At 40.5% G+C, this 23,545-nt stretch overlaps 1 protein-coding gene across 4 annotated transcripts in view; it reads left to right on the top strand.

Annotated features, from left to right (window-relative positions):
- Window positions 1-23,545, top strand: part of RASGRF2 (Ras protein specific guanine nucleotide releasing factor 2) — a 275,484-nt gene that overhangs the window by 163,962 nt on the left and 87,977 nt on the right. For all 4 annotated transcript variants that reach the window (XM_030926934.1, XM_030926935.1, XM_030926936.1 and 1 more), the window contains exons 16-17: window positions 4,846-4,971; window positions 8,288-8,377. In XM_030926934.1, the coding sequence (XP_030782794.1) occupies window positions 4,846-4,971; window positions 8,288-8,377 (216 nt within the window). The remainder of the gene's footprint in view (window positions 1-4,845; window positions 4,972-8,287; window positions 8,378-23,545) is intronic.

Below are 23,545 nucleotides of genomic sequence, written 5' to 3'. Positions count from 1 at the left end.
TACTAACATTCGATATTCATGACCACCTAAGTAATCTCTTAGCAGATTCAAACTCTTGAAAGCTCTTCTCTTCTTCTGAGTGCTGACTATTAATGGCATTGTCCTTAACACCATTCATGGCAATACAGGCTTTCTCTAGCCCATTCCTTCAGACTCTTCCGGCATCTGTCCATTACCCAGTTCCAAAGCCACTTCCACATTTTCAGGTATTCGTTATAGCAGCAACCTCACTTCTCAGTACTAATTTTCTGTCTTTGTTTTGTGCTACCTGAGACTAGGTAATTTATAATGAACAGAAATGTATCTCTCACAGTTCTAGAGGCTGGCATCTGGTGAGGGCCTTCTTGCTGCATTATAATATAGTGGAAAGCATCACATGGGTAGGAAAGAGTGAAGTAGGCCAAACTCATTCTATTCCCAAGATAAAGGCATTCATTCATTCATGAGTGCAGGGTACTCTTGATGTAACCACCTCTTAGAGGTCTCACCTCTCAACACTGTTGCATTGGAGTTTTGAGTTTCCAACATATGAGCTTTAGGGGACATATCAAATCATAGCATGGGGAGACCAAGATAAATGAGGAAGAGCTGGATCAAGCTCTTAGGGAAGGACACTGACAGCGACTTCGAAGACCTGTCAGTACAGATATTGGACAGAGTGGGATCACGTGGACACAGCCAGTGGCTGCTGGAGAGCTTTGTCATGTGGCAGCACTGATCATTCATGGCCTGGGGCCAGCAGATGGAGAGGACCTGTGAGTAACAGTATGGCAGAAATATTAGGCTCTTTCTCATATTAGAGAATTAAGCTGAAGGCTTCATGCCTGTGCTTCTCACTGGATTTCCCCAAAACAAGTGATTTAGTGTGGTATTTTTATCAGTTAATTTATCCATATGGTTCATAGGTTAGAAATATCATTTTAGAGTTCCAGGTCATAGTTAAATACTGAGCTCTTTCCACTCTGGGTAATGGAGAAAGTCCAAGATTGTATCTAGGAGGGGCCCATGGCACTCGGTGAAGCCCGTAGAGCCAACCTTTACTCCAGAGCCGTCAGCTCCTCTGTTCCCCGGGCTTCTTAGTCACATTCACTGCCTAATGCATCCCCCTTAGCTCTCATTTTACCCTGACCCCTCCCTTAATCCTTCCATTAAGCCACTTCTTTGCATCTTGATTTCTTTCCCCTTTCTATAGCTGTCCTCTAATTTCTTTTTAATGCATTTATTTCCCATCTTATACTTAAAAATATTTAAGGTGGTCATTCAGAGAGACACAGGGTACAACTACCCTTAAAAATGAAATAGGTAGCTGGACATGGTGGTTCACACCTGTAATCCCAGATTTTGGGAGGCCAAGGTGGAAGGATCGCTTGAGCCTAGGAATTCGAGACCAGCCTGGGCAACATAGTGAGACCTTGTCTCTACTAAAAATAAAAATTTAAAAAAAATAGCCAGGTGTGGCTGTGTGCACCTGTGGTCCCAGTTACTCAGGAGGCTGAAGCAGTAGGATCACTTGAGCCTAAGAGGTCAAGGCTGCAGTGAGCTCTGATCATGCCACTGTATTCCAGCCTGGGTCACAGAGTAAGACCCTGTCTCAAAAATCCAAAAAAAAAAAAAAAAAAAAAAAGACAAAAATAAAATAGGTAAGGAAATCAGGCAATGGGGGAAAAGGAATAAGTTGTGTGTGGCCAAGTGTATGATTACTGAAAAAATGAATACTGTGTGGTCTTCTGCAATTCCTAGAGTCCCCTGACTGTGGTTCCAAGCTCCTCTGCTGACAGAGTAAAGACAGGAATATAATCAATTAATGTGATCCATATTGAAGGCTAGGAATAGATTGGTTGTGCAGGTACATTCTTGCTGGTTCTTGAGACTGAGAACAATTTATCTTGTGGATCCTTACAAAGGAGACACTCTGGGTAGAAAGTTTAGAATTAAGTCTCGGGTTGCGGTAGCTTTTTGGCATTTTTCTGAATAAATGAAACAAAGAAATTACAGACTCAGTTGTGGGGTTTTGTGTGTTTGTTTGTTTTTGGATTGGTGTATGGGCACTACTGGTCATTAATAATTTTAGGAAAGTCCTTGATGAACACTACTTCAGCATGAGTCTAAAAGTTCTGTGTGTGTGTGTGTGTGTGTGTGTATGTATGATGTCTGTATGATGTCTGTAAGAGCCAAGAGTGCTGCTGTGGTAACTCTGCTGTCTAGTCTTAAAAATTTGAGTTGACAAAGAAAAAAGAGACATTGACCCATCTTTAATTTGAAAGATGTTTGCATGTGCCTCACATGATGTTAACACTTAAAACAGTTGGCAAACTTAAATACGAATCCTGTGCCAAGAACTTACACATTTTCTGCTTTTCACTTAAGAATATAACCCCACACCATCGAATTGTATAATATCAGTTTTGCCAATTAGGTCCCTACTGATGCCATAGGTCTCCGTCACTGCCATTCAGCTATTCATTTCAGGGCATGTTTTTTGAAAAGCGCTTGTGACCTTTGTCCATTTTTATTGTCATTGCAATGATAATGCCAGCCTTGCCATATTTCCTGGCAGGAGAACGTCAAACAATGTGAGGAGAAAGAAGCGAAATAGGAAATATCCTTTAAAATGAGTGAGGCAATGAACTTAGGGAAAAATTCGTTCAATTTAATTTCCCTCTGACTCAGTCCCTACATCTGCTCCAGGCTCATCCAGCATTCACTAGTACCCTCCCTTCTTATTACCAGGTAGTCTCTATCTTCTTCAACCCCAGGTACTTCTACAAAACACAAATATCAGCCAGACTCAGATATCCAGATTCCACCCAGTGATGGGTTCTCAACAAAAAGCAAACCAACAGCGGGCAAGAAAGGCGAGCCAAAGGGTCGCTCACTGTATTCAGACCCCTTTACCCCCTCAGTGTTCACTTAGACCATGGCTGTGCAACTTAGCCACCTAAGTGTTGCTGCACAGCCCACAGCAACTAGTGTCTGTTTCTGTGTTCTTAGTTTGAAAATTGCCTGCCTGTGGGCTGAAAGTGCTCCCGATTTTAGCATTTGTTTTGAGCCACATCTGCCCACTCGTCCTGCAGGCAAAGCTGTTTGCAAGGAGCCTGATCAAAAGTGAATATGCCAGAAGGAATTTTCCCCTCAGCCCCCAATGCTGGCATGGTTTCTTCTCTCTGTAGGTGCCTGTTAGCTTACAGGATTCTACTCTGCTTTCCTGTTCTTTTTTTCTTTTTTTTTTTAAATTATTTATTATTATTATTATTATTATTATTATTATTATTATTATTATACTTTAAGTTCTAGGGTACATGTGCATAACGTGCAGGTTTGTTACATATGTATACTTGTGCCATGTTGGTGTGCTGCACCCATCAAGTCGTCAGCACAGTCAGGTTCTGTCCAGCTTTCTCACTGGGAAATTTCTTGGGTTCAATGTAATTGCTGTCTAATGATTTTCTCATTTTCCTGAGATGACTGAATGGTTGAATCAGATCAAGGACGTGTATTTGATATTCTGCTCATTCTTACAGAGCAGATGCCTTCCATTACTGAATTTTGGGGGAGTTATTTAGAAAATAATAAAACCAACAGCTAAGCACTGATTTTTTTTTGTCTGCATCTTGCATCGTTGCCAGCTTTACTGTAATTATGTCATTCAGAGAAAGATTCTAACCACTTCCTTTTCCTGGCCCCTTTGTGTTTAAAAAAGCAAAATTGTGGCCATATTTCTAAGCGGATAAGTCACATGCAAGTATAAAAATGGCTTTATATGAAGTCATTAGGAGTTTTTGAAAGTTTGTTGAGTGAAATCTTGAATGGAATGGCAAAGCAAAGTAGTTCTGCTGACAGGATTAATGTACAATTAGTGGAGGTGACACTAAGCTTTTATCAGTGGGAATTAATGAAAAACCCAAGGAGAATGGAAGAATCGTTGGAAATTTATTACATTTTTGTGATATTTTTCTCTGAAAGCACATACACAAAGTTGTAGTCTTACCTGCTTAATAAATCAGTGGAAGAGGTGTAGAAACATCATTAGTAATGGCCTAACAGTGACCCTAAAATGATGTCTGTGTTATTCTTGGGATGTTAGCTGCAGCAAAGAAGCTCAAATGACCTTAAACCCTCCCAATGGTTCATTTAAAAAGTTTTCACTTGCCTCCTGCTGATCTGTAGCTCTAGCTCAGAGATACCCAGTAGAATTTTCTGGGAGGATATAAATACTCTATATCTGGGCTGTTCGATACCATAGCCACTAGCCACATGTGGCTACTGAGCACTCAAAATATGGCTAGTGCAAGTGGGAAGCCAAAATGATCATTTAACTTTAGTTAATATAAATTTACATAGCCACGTTTGGGTAGTGCTGTCATTTTGAACAACATAGCTTTAGATCCCTGGGAGCCCCCGGAGATCCCTGGTGAGAGGGCCACATTGATAGAGATTCAAACTTTCTTTGGTTTAGGGGACAACACAGGCAAAGAACTTGTGAAGTTCTGGTTTGTAATCCCAATCTGATTTTTCACCTGAAAAAGTCATCTTTCCCCACTCCGAGAAAGCAAAAACATTTGGAAGGGCAGGGGATCCACCACATACCCCTGTTTGTTTTACCATCTGCTGCTGCATTCAACAGAAGGGGCTGGCCAGGGTCAGCCAGGCCCAACAGGGTCAAGACAGGGTTAGAGAAGATCCTTATTTAGATTTAGTGTCATCAGCACTTGACTTGATTTCATATTAAAGCCCTTTAATGAAATGCTTATTATCTGTAATGAACTTTTGTTTCCATGCATGATACTGACAAGAAGCTCTTGAATTCATGGCCTAATTGTTAAAATTCATGATGTTTTCAAGCAGCAGTCCTAGAGTCTGCACCAGCGGACCGAGCAGGAGTGGAAAGCTCCCCTGCAGCGGACACCACAGAACTTTCACCTTGCAGATCCCCCTCAACTCCCCGGCACCGCCGCTATCGCCAGCCTGGAGGTAAGAGCTCAAGAGGGACTCAGACATAGAAACGTGAAAAATGATTTCTAGTTTCTGAACCTTTCCTTTGCCTGATTGTTTCACTGCCAAAATAATTTTTTTAGTCTCACTTATTGAAAATTAATTGGGAGCAAATATAATCAGCCCTTTGTATCCGTAGGATCCACATCTGTGGGTTTCGTATCTGCGAATTCAACCAACCACCCATCAAAAATATTTGGCAGAAGAATAAAGCTTCTGTACTGACCATGTACATACTTTTTTTGCTTGTCATTATTCCCTAAACATTATAGTATGACAGCTATTTACATAGCATATCCATTGTGTTAGTTATTATAAATAATCTACAGGTGATTTAAAATATATAGGAAGAGATGCATAGATTATATTCAAATACGACACGATTTTATATCAGGGACTTAAGCATCCATGGATTTTGGTATCTGAGGGAGATCCTAGAACCAATACCCCACAGGTAACAAGGGATGACCGTAACGTTACTATAGGACCAAGTGGTGGAAAAATAAATGATTAGAGAAGATGTCATTAGTCTAACCAATATTTGTTTAGTTCCATCATTGCATTGCATTTTGTGAGGAGTAACGTGAATCAAAAGACTCTTCTTTAGATGTTAGCTAGCTGAAGAATCTCAGTGCTGGGTTTACCAAAATGTTTCCAGTTTCTGATATATTACCATGAGTCCCAATGTAGTCTATGTGAGTGAACTCATCTGGGCGTCACAATTTGGGGAGACCTTGTTAATAATATTATTTCATCTAAAATAAGGTCCAGGCACAGGGGACCCCAGTCATCGTTCTTGCTAGTGGCAGAAACTGGCGTATGTATTTTGATATATAGTTAAGAAAATTGTAAAGCATTACTCCATAATTTGTTTGAGAGCACAATAAATGTCCTCTAATTGGAGAAAAAAATAATCAGGACAAAAGATAGAAATATTTTAATTATCTCCCATTTTCCCCGCTGCTCAAATAAATATATCCAAATAACAGTTGTTTTCAAATGTTTGCTTTTCTCTTCTTAAGCCAATTATTTCAAGTCAGAACAGAAAATTACACAATTATGAAACCAGATTCACCCCAAGTAACCCAAATGAAAAGGCTTTTTTTTTTTTTTTTTTTTTTTTTTTTTTCCGAGACAGAGTCTCACTCTGTCGCCCAGGCTGGAGTGCAGTGGCGCAATCCCGGCTCACTGAAACCTCTGCTTCCCGGGTTCAAGTGATTCTCCTGCCTCAGGCTCCTGAGTAGCTAGGATTATAGCCGTGTGCCACCACGCCCAGCAGTTTTTGTAATTTTAATAGAGATGGGTTTTCACTTTGTTGGCAAGGCTGGTCTCAAATTCCTGACCTCAGGTGATTCACCCTCCTCGGCCTCTCAAAGTGTTGAGATTACAGGCACGAGCCACTGCGCCCAGCCTGTGGAGGCATTTTTGACTCTCACAGGCATGCTTCGAATAGGGCATTTTAGCAAAAGATAAAGTACATGGCTCCAAATGGTTATCGGTGGCCTTGGCAACTTGGTAGAAGCTGTTGTCATTGCCATGAGCTCTGAGAGCAACTAGGAGGGTCTGAGTCCGGCTGTTGTTAGAGATCTGCCTTCATGGATATTAGCACTTGGGGCTTTCAGGCTCTAGGTCAGTTATGGGTTACCCTGCCATTTGGGTGTTTCTGGTAAATGAAGGTGACAAAGTAGGCTTTCCTGGCTTGTCGTGGTACTACTATGGAATTAGCCAGATCTCTCTATTCTTCTTAGAGCTTTGGTCAGTCCAGGTCTTGGCAACGTCCTTGACCATTGCCATATAGGACAGACCCCTTTGACTTCATTGTAACCTGGAAGAGTTTGGGACCAAAACCTATGGAAGTAAGGCTCTACCAAGGCAAGAGTTAAATGCTGTTCAAGGTGTTACAATTATTAGAAGTCTACTTTATATTCTCTTTTCATATGTTTATATTCGCATATAAAATTTTTAATTCACATAAGGATTACTTGGAAATCCTCATCTTGTTTGTGCATTAACTAAGCCAAATCCTTTATTTCCTCCCTGATATGACTAAATCATAGAGACACAGAAACATAGGAAGGAGGCTGAAACATGTGATAATATGGAGGACCCAAATGAGGACAGCATCACATATTTCTATCTAGCTGAAATTTTGCCTGTGCATCTGTCTACTTGCCACCTTGTTCCAAAATGCAATAAGGCTATTGGGGGAAGAGAAGGTAGAGCTGTTTTACGCGTTTGTGCTTGGGCACATTAAGCAGCTCTTTGCTTCCCCTCTCATGTGTGTATTTATTTTAGGCATGATTGTGAAACATTAGGGCCAAACTAATAAAAGCCCTTCAGGTCAAAATCACAGTGGACTGTTTTCACTAAAAGCCTGAGCGAGGAGAAGCAGCGAGCTTGGCACCAGCACTGCCAAACGCTGTGTGTACAGTCCGAGGAGTGAAAGGGACTGCAAGGTTGCTCAATACATCCTTTTGATTTTAAAAGGGCCACATTTAAACCATCTGTACTGTTAAGGGTGTTCTGAGAAGGAAATTCTAACAGAAGGAAATTCTCTCAGTAACATGATGTGGTATCTTTTTTAAGAACTTTTTTTATTAAGATATAGTTCATATACCATAAAATTTACCTTTTTAAAGTATATCGTTCAGTCTTTTTAAATTTAATATATATTCACAAGGTCAGGCAGCCATAACCACTACTTAATTCTAGAACATTTTCATCACCCAAAAAGAAACCCTATACATATCAGCCATTCTATACTCATTAGCAGTCACTCTCCATTCCCCCTCCAACCCCAGCAGCCCTAGGCAACCACTAATCTTACTTTCTCCCTCTATGGATTCGCCTCTACTGGACATTTAACATAAAGGGAATCATATAATATGTGACCTTTTGTGATTGGCTTCTTCTTTAACTTGGCATGTCTTCCAAGTTTATCCATATTCTAACATGTATTGGAACTTCATTTCTTTTTGTGGCTGCATAATATTCCCTTGTATTTATTTGTTCATCAATTGGTGGACATTTGTTTCTACTTTTTGGCTACTATGAGCAATGCTGCTATGAATATTCACGTACACGTTTGTGTGTAGATGTATGCTTTTGTTTCTCTTGGTTATAACCCCAGAGTGGAATTCCTGATGTGCAATCTTGTTATTTGCCCATTAACAGGGATAATACAGGGCATTTGGCCCAGTCCTTCATCCGGTGCAGGAATAAAAATGATGATTTTCATTGTAGAATATTATCCATTTGCCTCACCATTCCATTTCCTTTCTTTTCAAATAACCAGGACAGACGGCGGACAATGCCCACTGCTCTGTTTCACCGGCTTCTGCTTTTGCAATAGCCACAGCTGCAGCAGGACATGGGAGTCCACCAGGTGAGTAGGGGAGCAGCTATGTACAGATAGGTGGCCATTTATATGAAGTCAGTGGCCCGTGTCTGCCAGTGTCTTGATGAGACGCTCGTCCGCTCTCACACTGGAATCCCAGGACCTTGGGAAGCCGAAGCAGAAGGATTGCTTGAGACCAGTAATTTGAGACTAGGCAGGGCAACACAGAGACCCCATCTCTATAAAAAATTTTTAAAATTAGCTGGGCATGGCTTTGCATGCCTGTAGTCCCAGTTACTTAAGAGGCTGAGGCAGAAAAATCTCTTGAGGTCAGGCGGTTGAGGCTAGAGTGAGCTGTGATCACACCACTGCACTCCAGCCAGGGTGATAAAGTGAGACCCTATCTCAACAAAACAAAACAAAATAAAATAATAATAAGAGAATGCACATTCCTAGCTCTTTCTGAGTCAGTGTTTCTGGGAAGAGACTGTCTTTTAAATAAGCATCTTCAGAAACCTCCTTATTTGGCCAGGCACAGTGGCTCACGCCGGTAATCCTAGCACTTTGGGAGGCCGAGGCAGGCGGATCACCTGAGGTCAGGAGTTCAAGACCAGCCTGGCCAGCATGGTGAAATCCTGTCTCTACTAAGAATGCAAAAATTAGCTGGGCATGGTGTCATGTGTCTGTAATTCCAGCTACTCAGGAGGCTGAGGCAGGAGAATCATTTGAACCTGGGAGGCAGAGGTTGCACTAAGCCAAGATTGCACCACTGCACTCCAGCCTGTGTGACAGAGCGAGACTCCGTCTCAAAAAAAAAGAAAAGAAAAGAAAAGAAAAGAAAAAAGAAATCCCACCATTTGCAACAATATGGATGAACCTGAAGGACATTATGTTACCTGAAATAAGCCAGGCACAGAAAGGCAGATACTGCATGATCTCACTTATATACGGAATCTAAAAAGTCAAACTCATAGAAGTAGAAGGTAGACTGGTAGTTACTAAGGGCTGGTGGGGAGGAAGGGAAGTGGGAAGCTGTTTGGTCAAAGGATAAAAGGTTCAGTTACACAGGAAGAATAAGTTCTAGAGATCAGTTGTACAGCATGGTGACTAGTTAAAAATGTACCGCATACTTGAAGATTGTTAAGAGAGTAGATTTCAGATGCTCTCCCACAAAAAAATGGTAAGTGAGGTAACAGATGTTACTTAGCTTGACTCAACCATTCTTCAATATATACGTACATCAAAACATCACATTGTACCCTGTAAGCATATACAATAAAAAATAATCAAATAAATAAGCATAAGCTCCTTCAGGTGAGTCATTCAGGTGGTCTGTGGGTTACAGCTCTGAGAAATTCTTTATCAGAGAAGGCTGTTATTCCTCCTGTGTTGTTTGACAGAGTTCTTCACCCTTTATAACTCAATTACTGAGAACACGTTTCCATTTTAATTGAGTACAATGCTAAAAGCATATGCAAGGTGGGAGGGAGGGCTTGTGGAGTGCGGGGAGCAGATGCGGGGGGCAGCTATTGCTTTAGCTGACTCATAATTCATTTCCAGTAGCTCCACGATTCTTTCTGAGATGCTGTCAGTTAATTTGCAGGGTAAAGAAAAAGTACTTAAAATAAAAGCACAGTATTTTAATAGATAAATATTATATTCATTATCTCTTTCCTCTTCTCTCACGTGCAAGGAGGATGTTATGTTGAAATAAATCTGTAAGTGGTTTCGGGATGGGTATGGTGGCTTATGCTTGTAATCCTAGCACTTTGGGAGGCCAAGGCAGGCAGCTCACCCAAGGGCAGGAGTTCAAGACCAGCCTGGCCAACATGATGAATCCCCATCTCTACTAAAAATACAAAAATCAGCTGGGCATGGTGGCGCACGCCTGTAATCCCAACTACCTGGGAGGCTGAGGCAGGAGAATCGCTTGAACCTGGGAGGCGGAGTCTGCAGTGAACTGAGATCATGCCATTGCACTCCAGCCTGGATGACAGAGTGAGACTCCATCTCAAAAGTAAATAAGTAAATAAATAAATAATAAATCTCTAAGTGGTTTAAATAGCCTTGTTGCTGTGTCTTCACCTAAACTAAACCTATGGGCTCCAATCATCATGATTTATAGAAACATGAGAGATGGCATATTTTGCTAATTAGCCATTTTTCACCTTTGTGGTAACAAAGGAGTCCTTTCCAAAGATTCTGAACCAATATTCACAATAGTAACTAGTAGGTATTATCGGTGTGATTTTTTTTTTCCAAATTGAGGACCAAAAAGAGATGTTCTGTAATGGACATTAACTACCATAGTGACTTATATATATATATTTCTCTAAATAAACATTTTGCAGATTGACCACATTCTGTTTCTTCAGCATTTTGCCATACATGCTTCACCGGAGATATGGTCAGGCAAATTGGGATGTGCTTTGCCCCAAATATTCTTAAAACCTTTCCCCAAGAGTCCCATCAGAATAATACAAAGCAGCCTATAATGGTCAAAATAGCAATCTTGTCGATACAGTTGGCTTCTGTGATTGATTATATTCTGTAACAGTGAACATTTGGGGGGAAATAAGGAAGACGTTGCTAGGCTTTCAGCAGAGTTGTTGTCCATTGTGATTTACTAAGACCTTCTCCTGTCTTCTGTTCTTACGAGCTAGTCTGCCTTTGAAAAAAGTGAAGGACAAGAGCATCTCACAGATTTCCTAATTTAAATATGGTTTGTGAGGGAAAATTAATTTGGAGTTTATTTGAGATGAGCCCATTCCCTATTTACTGGAGAGTAGGGGGAGGTCCTTTTTTCACCTGAGATTGCAATGAAGATTGAGTCGTTCGAATGTGCTTTAGAGAATGGTTTTCTGACTCGCTTTCCCAGGCATATTGGGCCAGAAGGAAAAAGTGACCAAAACAGCCAGTTCTTTCTCCCTTTTTGAAAGCCTGCTGCTTTTCTGTTGCCTTTTTGCCTACTTCTCTCTTGCAGCTCAAATAGTCTTAGGAAGAAAACTCTTCTTCAGCGAGCTGGCTCCTGGTGGTGCTTTCTGAGGAGGGCAGCACGGACTTGCTAACAGACTCAGTCAATGTTGCTAGGTGTTAGTAAGCCTGCACCCTGCATGAGCAGACTGCTCTTTTATGACAGTGCTGTTGATGTTGCCTATCATGTAGTCTGAAGCCACATGATTTGATTTTAGAAGTAGAGGCAATAAGGGATTGGATTCAACAGTGCCCATGGCTCTGCTGTGAAGGCAGCACGTTGCACAGGGGTCAGTTTCAATGGCTAGTGGCGGTAAGAAAGGGGGTCTCTTTTGGAGTGGAGACCAGTGCACTCCTGGGGCTCAGTCACTCAGAGGAATTGGTCCCTTAGCAGATTTTACCTGCCTGGGAGAACTGGGCAGAGAGCAGAAGGTTGTAATCAGAGCAGAAATAGGGAAGGGCTAAGAAGATAATCTGGATTTATTGGCTAGCCAGGGAGAGCATGGCGTTGCCCGGGGAGGGCTAGACCTAGATACCTGAACAGGTGTTCAAAGGAAGAGAGTGCTGGATAAGAGTCAACTCCCAAACAGACTTTTTATCTCCTCTGGGAATCAGGAATTGCCAGCCTAGATGCATCCAGAACCTGGTGAGTTGCAAAGGCAAAGCAGAAGAAAGATTGCATAGACAACTAAACACCCCATGCTTTCATCGGTCTCTGCAGGCTTCCTGTCTTATTCGGCTGTGATACAGATAGACTTGGGGATGCAGCTCTGCTGTGTCCTGGCTCGTAACAGGAAACAAGGTATAGCGTAGTCAACCCTGAGGTTTGCAGAGTGGGTTTCTATGTTTCAGGTTCCTCTGCAGATTCCCTCTTGCTTTAATACTCTCCCAGCCCTTCCCCTGATCCCATCTCCATCAAAATATCTGGCACCTCTGGTTAATAATAATAATTATTAATTATTATGTTCTCAAACATTAACTCTAGGCATTTGTATATGAAACCATTTCTCTTTAAGTTGCTTAGAAAAATTTCTTACTGTGTTAAAAGGAATTTCAAATGCAATAAAAGGGAGGACAGCAATTTTTTTATTTGCAAGGATGTCAAGACAAGATGTTCCTGCCTGACCCCAGAGGCAAGGAAAACTGATTTTATTTGTGGATGGTGCCCTGTGATCTGTTTGGGATTGCCTGCCTGGCTGCTGGGGTCTCAGCCTGCCTAATTTCCACATGTACTGGAAAAGCCTGGTTTTCCATCTTTTTGGGGGGAAACTGGGGGACAGAATCTTGCTTTATCACCCAGGCTGGAGTGCAGTGGCGTGATCTTGGCTCACTGAAACCTTTGCCTCCCAGGTTCAAGTGATTCTCCTGTCTCAGCCTCCCAAGTAGCTGGGACTACAGGTGTGTGCCACCACTCCCAGCTAATTTTTGTATTTTTAGTAGAGATGGGGTTTCACCATGTTGGCCATGCTGGTTTTGAGCTCCTGGTTTTGAACTCCTGGTTTTCCAAGCCTCCTGTCTCCCTTGGCCTTCCAAAGTGCTAGGATTACAGGTGTGAGCCACTGCACCTGGCCTCAATCTCTTTTTCTTCCTTTTTTTTTTTTTTTTTAATTAATGAATCAATGACTTAAAAAAAAAAAAAAAATCTACAGCCTTCCCTTCCCAAAATTGGATGAGTCTCTTCCTCCCATGTCATGCTCCCTTTGTTTACCTGAGTCAGCGCTATCCAGAGAACCCATATCCTGCCCCTCAAAACTCAAGATTTGGATTTTATGCTTTCTGTGAATGTGGTAACCCTTCAGGGAATTTTTAATGGATTTTTATGTAGACCCATAGCTGATACCTAGGATTGTAGTGTTGTGCTTTCACTATTGCTTCTATCTCTGTTTCTAGTGTTTCTCTGACAAACACATCACAGGAATGCAGCTCTTAGCAGCATTGTTGTCTCATGTTTCCTGATTAATTTCAACTCCCTACCAACAGTTTCTATCCTTGCTTTATTTTTTTTCCTCGACACTTATCACTATTTGACATACTATTTGTTTTACTAATTTACCTTGGTTTATTATCCATTTCTCCAATAAAATGTAAGATCCACGAGGGCAGAGATTTTTATCTATTTTATATACTGCAGTATCCCTGAAATCTAGAGTAGTATTGTACATGTAGTAAATGATTCATAAATGCTTAATGAATTAATGAATCAATGACTGACTCTTCATACTTGCAATAGGGAATATTCAGTGCAGAAAAGAAAAAATTGTACTGTCCATATATTTTTATAGTGCTGTGATGTTTTTAAATTGTTTGTTGTTGTTGTCATTGTTGTTATTTCTAGGGCAAAAGAGTTTTGTCTTATTTCTCCGACTGACCTGGGGAAGTGATATCAGTCTCTGCAAGTCAGCAAGCAGGTTTTGAGTGTCTTGGGTGTTTAGTATCACTTTTTTGGATACCCACAACTCTGAGCTGAGCACCCAGTAGACTTGTAAATAAGCCTCATTGTCTTGGTATTCATTTGATGTAAGACTTTTCCTCACACTCATGATTGGAAAGTCCTTGAGATATGCCTGGACCTGAGGCCTAAGGTCACCCTAAATGTTAGCTGCCAATCAGAATGCAAGCACTAACTAAACTGGTAAAGCTTCATACTGTGATATTAATAAGAATTGGTTTTGTGTTGCACTCATACCCACAGAACCAGGCTTTTCTTTCTCTCCAATAGAGATACCATCATTGATCTACAAATTAGGCCTAGTTACAGATGGATCCTGAATTTGTAGGCCTGATGTTTATGCAATTTGGGGAAACACACCTCAAGGAAAATAATATAAAATTATAAATACAAACCTTTAGGGCACCTCCCAGGGCTTTGGAAGAGGCCCATACAAATTGAGAAGGCCTAAAGCTTAAGTTTTCTTGACTTCCTGATAAATCTGCTTTTGAGTCCAATCCAGAACATTCTTGGAATCACGACAGCTACAGGAAATTTTGTATGCTGGGGAGTGAGGGTGGGGGCATCAGTGATTGTCAATGAGTCATTAGCCATCTTTCTTCTAAGTTAGCCCAGAGTCAGGTGGTATAATGAAAAAAAGCAGAAGATGGCATCAATTAAATATGCACAGTTGACCAGGTGTTAATATGCACACTCTTCTGGCGACGAGTTGGATTAGTTGGTAGTGGTGAGTAGAGCAGAATGATGTATGTATTGCCACCCTGATTTCCTTCCCCAGTGTCAAATAAGCCTCTCTTCCATAGGGCTTTAACTCTATACAGGATAGGACTGAAACAAAGGATGGTTGATGGTGTTCTTGTGTGCCACCACACTGATTGAAATGTATTTGCAGGCACCTGCTCAAATTTAAGAGCTCTGCATAAAGTGGAAATATAAATGTGTGCATTTTAAATGGCTGCTGATACAGGGAATCTGCAGGTGCAGTTTGGATATAGTTATGATATGAATAGAAATGCAAATTCAATGAATAAATGTATCAGAGCACATCATTGCACTTACTATACACCTGAAGTTGTAGGATTAATTATAGAGTTTATGAAATGATATAAAATGCAGTATGAAAGTGTGAGGTGGGTTATTTTTATGAGAGTAGAAATCATGGCAGTGGAGGTACTATAAGCAACTCCTGATTATCTGTGAGCAGATTATATGTTTTACTGTTCTGTGCAAGTCAAAGTAAATTAACAAAGTAGAGGAATGGTTGAATGCACTTACAGGAAAATTAGTGTCACTGTTACAATTGCTTAGATAAGCAGTGAATCTTTTACTGGTGGTTACCTGGTACTTGTAAAGCAGATAATTCATAATCTGTTTTATCTTCTGTAAAACCAGTCATGGCATGTGTAGTAAATAGTAGGTCTGAGGTTGATGTGAGTTGGGCTTGGATTGGTTTGTTAAAATACTGATATCTGGTCCCACACCTAAAGATTCTGAGTTGATCGATCTGGGGTACATCGTGGGATTAAGGAATTTTTTAAGTTCCCCAGGTGATACTAATGTGAAGCCAAGTAGGAAATGCTTGTGTGTGTGTGTGTGTGTGTGTGTGTGTGTGTGTATTTTACTGAGGTAATGTCAGTTAAGGGTAAAAATTTGGATGTTTCCAAATTTCATCATAGATTTGGATGTAGATGGATTTAATGATTATTTGATTAATTCAGCAGAAGAATGTGGTTAAAACAGTTGTGTAATCTTAACCCACACCCTCAGGCAATTTAGGAAGTATGTCTGGATTTCATTCTACAGTCTAGTATTAATTTACATATTGAGTGTTTCAGGTGTAGATATGGTAGGTGGGCTGGATGTGAGGAGTGCTAGACTGAGTCCTGTGTGTGTCACCTTGGACGGTTTCTCTCTGGGCCTGTTGTTTCATGATGGAAGCCTGAGAGCTCAGCTGGTGCACTTGCTCTCCACGTGTGATCTCTCAGCCTGTAGTGTCAGCATAACCTGGGAACTTACTGGAAAAATAAATTCTCAGGCCACACATCATTCCTACTGAATCAGCATTTCTGAGGGTGGGACACAGCATCTGTCTTTTACAGACTCTTTAGCTGATTCTGATACATACTAAAGTTTGAGAAGCAGTGAACTAGTATAATGTCCAAGCTGCCTTACCTATTTAAAAATTTGACTCCATATTACTTGTAGTAGACTATATAGTAGATGAAAAACCTAAATTTGAATCTCTTCCCAAACATTAAGTACAACTCAACCTTTATCTTTTGGTAGTTTTTGCACAGTATGCATAATTGATGTTGTTCCAAGTTGTACATTTAAATTCTCACTTTTCTTCATCATTTAAAATATGGAAGGTTGCCTAGAGTTCTGCATCATGTTAGAAAATCTTTTTATCTCGAAGTAACAAGAACTGTTATAGTAATTTCTCTCTAATTACACTTTTATAATAGCTTTATTGAGCTATAATTCATGTACCATACAATTCACCTATTTAAAGCCTACAGTTCAAGCTGGGTGTGATGGCTCATGCCTGTAATCCCACCATTTTGGGAGGCCAAAGCAGGAGAATTGCTTGAGCCCAGGAGTTCAAGACCAACCTGGGCAACATAGTAAGACCCCATTTATAAAAATAAAAAAAATAGCTGCACATGGTGGCACATGCCTATAGTCCCAGCTACTTGGGAGGCTAAGGTGGGAGGATCTTTTGGGCCTGGGAGGTGGAGACTGCAGTGAGTCATGATCATGCTCCATTTTAGCCTGGGCAACAGAGTAAGACCAGTGTCTAAAAGAATAAATAAATAATAAATAAATAATAAATTAAAAAGTCTACAGTTCCATGGATTTTAATATATTCCCAGAGTTGGGCAACAGTCACAATACATTTTAGAACATTTCCCCAAGCCCTTTAGCTGTTACCAGTCACTCCCTATTTGTCTCTTCCTCTAGCCCTTTGCAACTGCTAATCTCTTTTCTGTCTCTATAAACGTATTTATTCTCGATATTTAATATAAATGGAACTATTCATACAATATATGCCCTTTTGTGACTGACTTCTTTTACTAGCATGTTTTTGAGGTTCAGCCATTTTTGTAGCATGCATCAGTCACTTGATCCTTTTTACTGTGGAATAGTACTCTATTGTATGGATATACCACATTTTATTTATCCATTCATGAGTTAATGGACATTGGGGTTATTTCTTCTTTTCAGCTGCTGTGAATGATGCTGCTGTCAATGTTCATGTACAAATTTTTGTGTGTATGTTGTTTGCATTTATGTGAGTACATACCTAGGAGTAGAGTTGCTAGGTTGTATGATAAGATTATGTTTAACTGCTTAATAAACCGTCAAATTGTTTTTGAAAGTAGCTATACCATTTTGCATTTCCTTCAGCAGTGTAATTGAGTTCCATTTTCTCCATATAACAGAGCAGTCCCAATTCTTCCCTTGTAATATTACTGTGATTTATTTTATTTATTCATATCCTATAATCATCCAATATGTTGTTATTATTAATATTAATATTTTGAGATGGAGTCTCACTTTGTCACCCAGGCTGGAATGCAATGGTGCGATCTCGGCTCACTGCAAACTCCACCTCCTGGGTTCAGGCAATTTTCCCTGCTTCAGCCTCCCGACTATTATTACTTTAGGCAAAGTTATCTTTTAGATCATTTAAAAATAAGAAAAACAAAAGATTTTCCTTTATCTTCATTTTTTCCTTCTTTTGTTTATATAGATCCAAGTTTCTGACCTATATCATTTTCCTCTGCCTGAAGAACTTCTTTTAACATTTCTGGCAGGACAGGTCTGCCAGCAATGAATTCCTCTGGTTTTTGTTTGCCTGAGAAAGTCTTTATTTCTCCTTCACTTTTGAAGCATAATTTCACTGAACATAGAACTCTAGCTTGGTGGTTTTTTTCTTTCAACACTTTAAGTATTTCACTCTACTCTCTTCTTGCTTGCCTGGTTTCTGATGTGATGTTGTCATTCTTGTCCTTGTTCCTCTGTTGGTAAGTGTTTATTTCAAGAACTTCTCTTTATCTTTGGTTTGCTGCAGTTTGAATACGTTATGCTTTGATGTGGTTATCTTGGTATTTATTCTGCTTGGTGTTCTCTGAGCTTCCTGGATCTGGGTTTCATGTCTGTTATTAATTTTGGAAAGTTCTTGCCATTATTAATGCAAATATTTCTTTGACTCAGTTCTTCAGTACTCCAATTACTTGTTTGTTATACCCTTTGAAATTGTCCCACAGTTCTTGTATGTGCTCTTCTGTTTGGGTTTTTACCCCCTTTCCTTTTACTCTTTGTGCTTCAGTTTGGAAATTTTCATTGGCCTCTCTTCAAGGTCACTGTTCTTCCCTCAGCTATGTTGAGTCTACCGATGAATCAGATAAAGGCATTCTTCATTTCCGTGTCTGTGTTTTTTATGTCTAGCATTTTCCTTTGAGTCTTAGTTTCTATTTACCTCTTTACATTATCCATCTGAACTTGCATATTGTCTACTTTTTCCATTAGAACCCTTAACATATTATAGATATTTCCCTACTTATGATGGCTCAACTTACAACTTTTTGACTTTATGACGGTGTGAAAGTGATGCACTTTCATTAGAAACTGTGCTTTAAGTATGCATACAACCATTCTGTTTTTCACCTTCAGTACAGTATTCAATAAATTATATGAGATATGGTATACTTTATTGTAAAATGGGCTTTGTGTTAGATGATTTTGCCCAACTATAGACTACTGTTCTGAGCACATTTAAGGTAGCCTAGGCTAAGCTATCATGTTTGGTAGCTTAGATATATTAAATGCATTTTTGACTTACGCTACTTTTCATTTAAGATGGGTTTATTGGGATGTGACTCAGTCAAAAGTTGAAGAGCATCTGAAATCATAGTTATTTTAAATTTACTGTCTAATAATTCCAAGGTCTTTGTCATATCTAAGTCTGATTCTGATGCTTGCTTTGTATCTGTTATGGGCTGCACTGTGTCCCCACTAAATGCATATCTGCCATTACCCTAGAATATGACTGTAGTTGAAGATAGGGTCTTTAAAGAGGTCATTAAGGTTAAATCAGGTCATATGGGTGAACCCTATAAGGAGGCTATTAGGACATACACATAGACTAAGGCGTGACCATGTGAAGACACAGGAAGAAGACAGCCACCTACAAGCCAAAGAGAGAGGCTCAGAAGAAACCAAACGCGCTGACTCCGAGATCTGGACTTCTAGTCGCTACAACTATGAGAAAATACATTTTTTAAGCCACGATTTCTGTGGTATTTTATTATGGCAGCCTGAATAAATTACTAAAGTCTCTTGAGACTGTGTTTCCTCTTGCCTTTTGGCATGCCTTGTAGTTTTTTGTTGAGACCCAGACAGGTTATATCAGATAATAGAGACTGAGATAGATAGGCCTTTAAGTGTGAAGATTTATGTTATCTGACTAGAATTTGGGTTGTGCTTGATGTTTGCTTAGGAACCAAGGCTTCAAATTCCTTCAATGCCCTTTTTGTTTTCCCTCATGAATTGGGGCTTCCCTAAGTACTCCTTCTCAGAGAGAATCTATGTTTTCGAGCTCTTTCTGCTGTAATCTGTTATCTTACTGAGTCTCTGTTAGGGTGGGGTGATGGTGGGGAGGGAGAGTCTTCTATATCTTCCAATGAAACCTTACCGTTTTAATGGACTGGTACCTCAAAGCTGTGACCCTTACAAACGTTTCTCCAGTGATAGAGCTTCTTTTCCCACTGCCCCCTACTTCCCTGGCTGCCACATTCCCAATTTATTTCCTTGAATCCCTGACCCCTGTAGACTATATTAGTTTCCCCATAGCTAAGAAGAAGGCAAGAGGGGACTGGAATGGGAACAATGTCTTTTTCCAAGCAGGATAAGGCTTAGGCAAAGCCTTTATCCCTGAAGAGCTGGCCTTCATTGTGGAGAAGGCCCTGGGCATATTTCCAGTGTTACTCTTCCCCTCTCCCTGCAAGAGCCATGAAGAGATCTTTCTTCAGTGTTTGCTGGGAGGACTTGGTGTGATTCCTGGAGGTAAAGTCCCCAAATGTGTGGCCGCCCTCCTAAGAATGTGGTTCTCAAGAGCGTCTCACTGTCATGCTGGTCCACACTCAACCTCCAGCAGTTCATCAATACAACGATTCAAGTACTGCTACCAGGTCATAGCTCCAGCGACTTCTGCTCCAGGTAGGCAGATCTGTGTTTCTCTGGATGTGCTTGGTTTTTTTTCCAGAGTTTGTGATGACCATTTCCCTTGAAACCTCAATTTTCTGGTATGTCCAAGAAAAGTTGTTGATTTTCAGGCTATTTCATTCTTCTTGTGTTATGGATGGATGTGATGACTTCTAAGTTCTTTATGTGTCAGAGCTGAAACTCAGATTCTCAATTTGGTGGGATCTTTATTGTGATCTCAATTTTGTAGGTCAAATTGGGGAGAAATGCACATCGTAACAATACTCAGCCTTTCAATCCATTAACTAGGAACGTCCCTTCATTTACTGAGATCTTCTCTCACTTCTGTCAGCGATATTTTATAGTTTTTAGCATACAAATCTTGCATTTGTTTTGTTGCACTTATTCCTAAGTATTTGACTCTTTTTGGTGTTATTGTGAATAGAATTGTTTCCTTTTATTTTTAGATAGTTTGTTGCTAATATTTAGAAATACAATTGATTTTTCTAGATTGTCTTGTTTTCTACAACTTTGCTAAATTCATTTATTAGTTCTACTAGGTTTGTTTTCAAAGATTCTTTAGGATTCTCTACATATAGAATCATTTCTTCTGTGAATAAAGATAGTTTTATTTCTTCATTTCCAATCTATATGCCTTTCATTTTCTTTCTTTTCTTTTCTTTTCTTTCTTCTTTTTAAGATGGAGTCTCGCTCTGTCGTGTCCAGGCTGGAGTACAGTGATGCAATCTCAGCTCACTGCAACCTCTGCCTGCCGGGTTCAAGCGATTAGCCTGCCTCAATCTCCCAGATAGCTGGGATTACAGGCACCTGCCACCACACCTGGCTCACTGTTTGTGTTTTTAGTAAAGACAGGGTTTCACCATATTGGCCAGTCTGTTCTTTCTTGCTTTGTTGCACTGACTAGACAGCCTATGTTTTGAATTGCAAGCGCTTCTTTCAAGTCCTTGTCAAGCATGGGACCTATACACTGCTGATGAGATAGTTGATGCTCATAGTTTTACAGTAATAAATATATAATGATGTAAACATACAATCAGCTCACAAAAGGCACCTATCAAAATAATCCCACAAAGCTCTTTCTGTACACATCCCATTGGAATTCGACTTTTTTTTATTTTTTGAGAGATAGAGTCCTGCTCTGTCACCCAGGCTGTAGTGGAGTACAGTGACACAATCATGGCTCACTGCAGCCTTGAACTCCTGGACTCAGGTGATCCTTCCACCTAAGCTTCCTGAGTGGCTGGTACTATAGTTATGCACCACTACATCTGGCTAATTTTTTTTAGTTTTTTGTAGAGATGAGGTCTCTCCACGTTGCTCAGGCTGGTCTCCAACTCCTGTCTTTAAGTGATCCTCTTGCCTTGGCCTCCCAAAATGCTGGGATTACAAGTGTTAGCCACTGTGCCTGGCTGGAACCTGACTTTGAAACTAGATTAGCTGTACCTTAATAGGCCTTGTTCAGAATCACTGGGTAATTTCTAAATAAAAGCATCCAGGGATACTTTTTTCATTCAGTTGTTCTTTCACACCACTCTTCAAAAGATTCAGTACACCTTTTTGTTTTTTCCTACTGGAAGGTAGCCTAGTTTGTGACACATTTCCTATTGTTTTTTCCAAAATATATTAAAAATATTTAAACATTATTTCACTAAAGACCAGTACTTTAACAGTGGTCCCAAGTCCTATTTTTAAACCCACACACACATGCACACACTCATACTCATGCACATTGTGCTTGGAATTAGAATTGTGGAACTGCAAAGCTGTGGCTGTCACTGGTGTGAGTATACCCCTGAGCCTGCAAAGCAGCTAGAATGCTCATGGCAGGTGGGCTTTGCATTCTCTTCCTGGAAACATGCCACACAGCAAGCTAGATCACAGAGATATCCTTGCCGTGCTTTCCAAGCAGACCCAAATCCCGTTCCAGCTGGCCTGTCCACCTTCTTCCCTGATGGTGCTGCACTGCCAAGTTCCCTTTCTTTACATTTTCCCTTCCCCGGCTCCCTCCAGACTGCTCTCTTCTATTACTGTCTCTTCTCAGCGAAGGTACAGTGTAGTTGATTGTGCCTCACATGGCTTAACTGCTGCTTGATTACATTACTGTTTCATCCATGTCAGGGCCAGGCATGTAACCTAAGTAGGGATGGAGAGGTGCTGCCATGTTTGAAGGACACAGCCACTGCCCAGCCCCTGCAGACTGTTGCCATGAGGGGCTGCAGGACAAGGACTGTCAGATGTGTTTTCTCTGTGGTTTTTTTTTTTTCAGCCAGAAATCTTGATATTTATGTGAAATTTTCTGTTTTGAAATGTTGGAAGTGAATTCACACTCTTTAAAAATACTGTCCAGGCCAAACATAATACTTCCATGGGCCACATTTGGCTGTGAGCCACCAGGGTGTGACCTCAGATTTACTGTAATCACTTACAGCTGGAGTTGTAGGTTGATACAGCTAAGATTTCCAGAGACACTCCTAAATATTAGCAGTAAACTCCTGAATCTCTTCGGTGCCACCCCCATGTATCTTCTATTCCTCTTACTGGGCGATTTTGCAGAAAGTTGATCTCTTCTGGTGCACTCTGCTTGACCACATTCGCTTTCAGAGGGTAATCTTATCTCAAAGGTCTGAGCCTCCCTCACTATGTCATCCCCTCACTATGGAAAGGGCACAGTGGGGACCATCTTTCTTCATCTCATGTTACAGATTCCAAAGCAAGTGTGGCATCTGGAATAGTGAAGGGTCTTGCCCAGGTTCTCACAGTTACTGAGAATGAGACTCAGACCTATCCACTACTAAACTGCTGCTTTCTTTGCCCTGATATAGCCTCTAATCCATATTAACTTCAAAAACAGCAAGAGCTTAGGAAGCTTGAATTCCTTAATTTTGTTAATAGCTCTTGCTTCTGCCTTTCTCTGCAGCATATCCATTTTTTTCCATCTTTTCCCCACCTCTGTATCCACCTAGCATTCCCCTAAGTGACAGATACAGCAGTGTGAGGACTCCAGAGAGATAAGCCTGGGGGAAATTAGTAGTCTGTGGATGGGTTCTTAGTTGACCAGCAGTTAGCATTGAAGGATCTGTAATTTCATTCACAGCATTGCAGAAATCAGGGCCTTAGTACAATGATATGATCTGGTTAGAGGAGGCACGTATTTCTGTATTGAGAATTGGATTACATTTGCAGTGAGATATTGATTACTGTGAATTAAGTTGATGTCACATATATACCCTGCTGTCTACAGTCTCTCAGGATTTGTGAGAACACTCAGCACTGTTTAAATAGCTTAACGGCATGGATAAACTTATACGAAAGGCACAGAATCTGGGCTTTTTCCAGGGTCTAGATTACAAGCTAAAATGTAAATTTCAGGGAGGAATTACAAATCAATTTTCTGTTTCAAAATCAGAAGCTTAATATCATGTAGATGTTTTACTGCATTGATTTCCAATGGTGTGTGGATGGGGTAGAATAAGAATAGCCAGGGCCTTCCTCAAAATATACCTGTCCCCCTGGGGATTCTGAGTGGCCTCCCAGAGGCAAGCAGTCCAGAAGAGAGATGTTATTGA

Source organism: Rhinopithecus roxellana, chromosome 3, assembly GCF_007565055.1.
Source record: "Rhinopithecus roxellana isolate Shanxi Qingling chromosome 3, ASM756505v1, whole genome shotgun sequence".
NCBI lineage: Eukaryota > Metazoa > Chordata > Mammalia > Primates > Cercopithecidae > Rhinopithecus > Rhinopithecus roxellana.
This window is presented reverse-complemented; position numbering and strand designations above follow the sequence as displayed.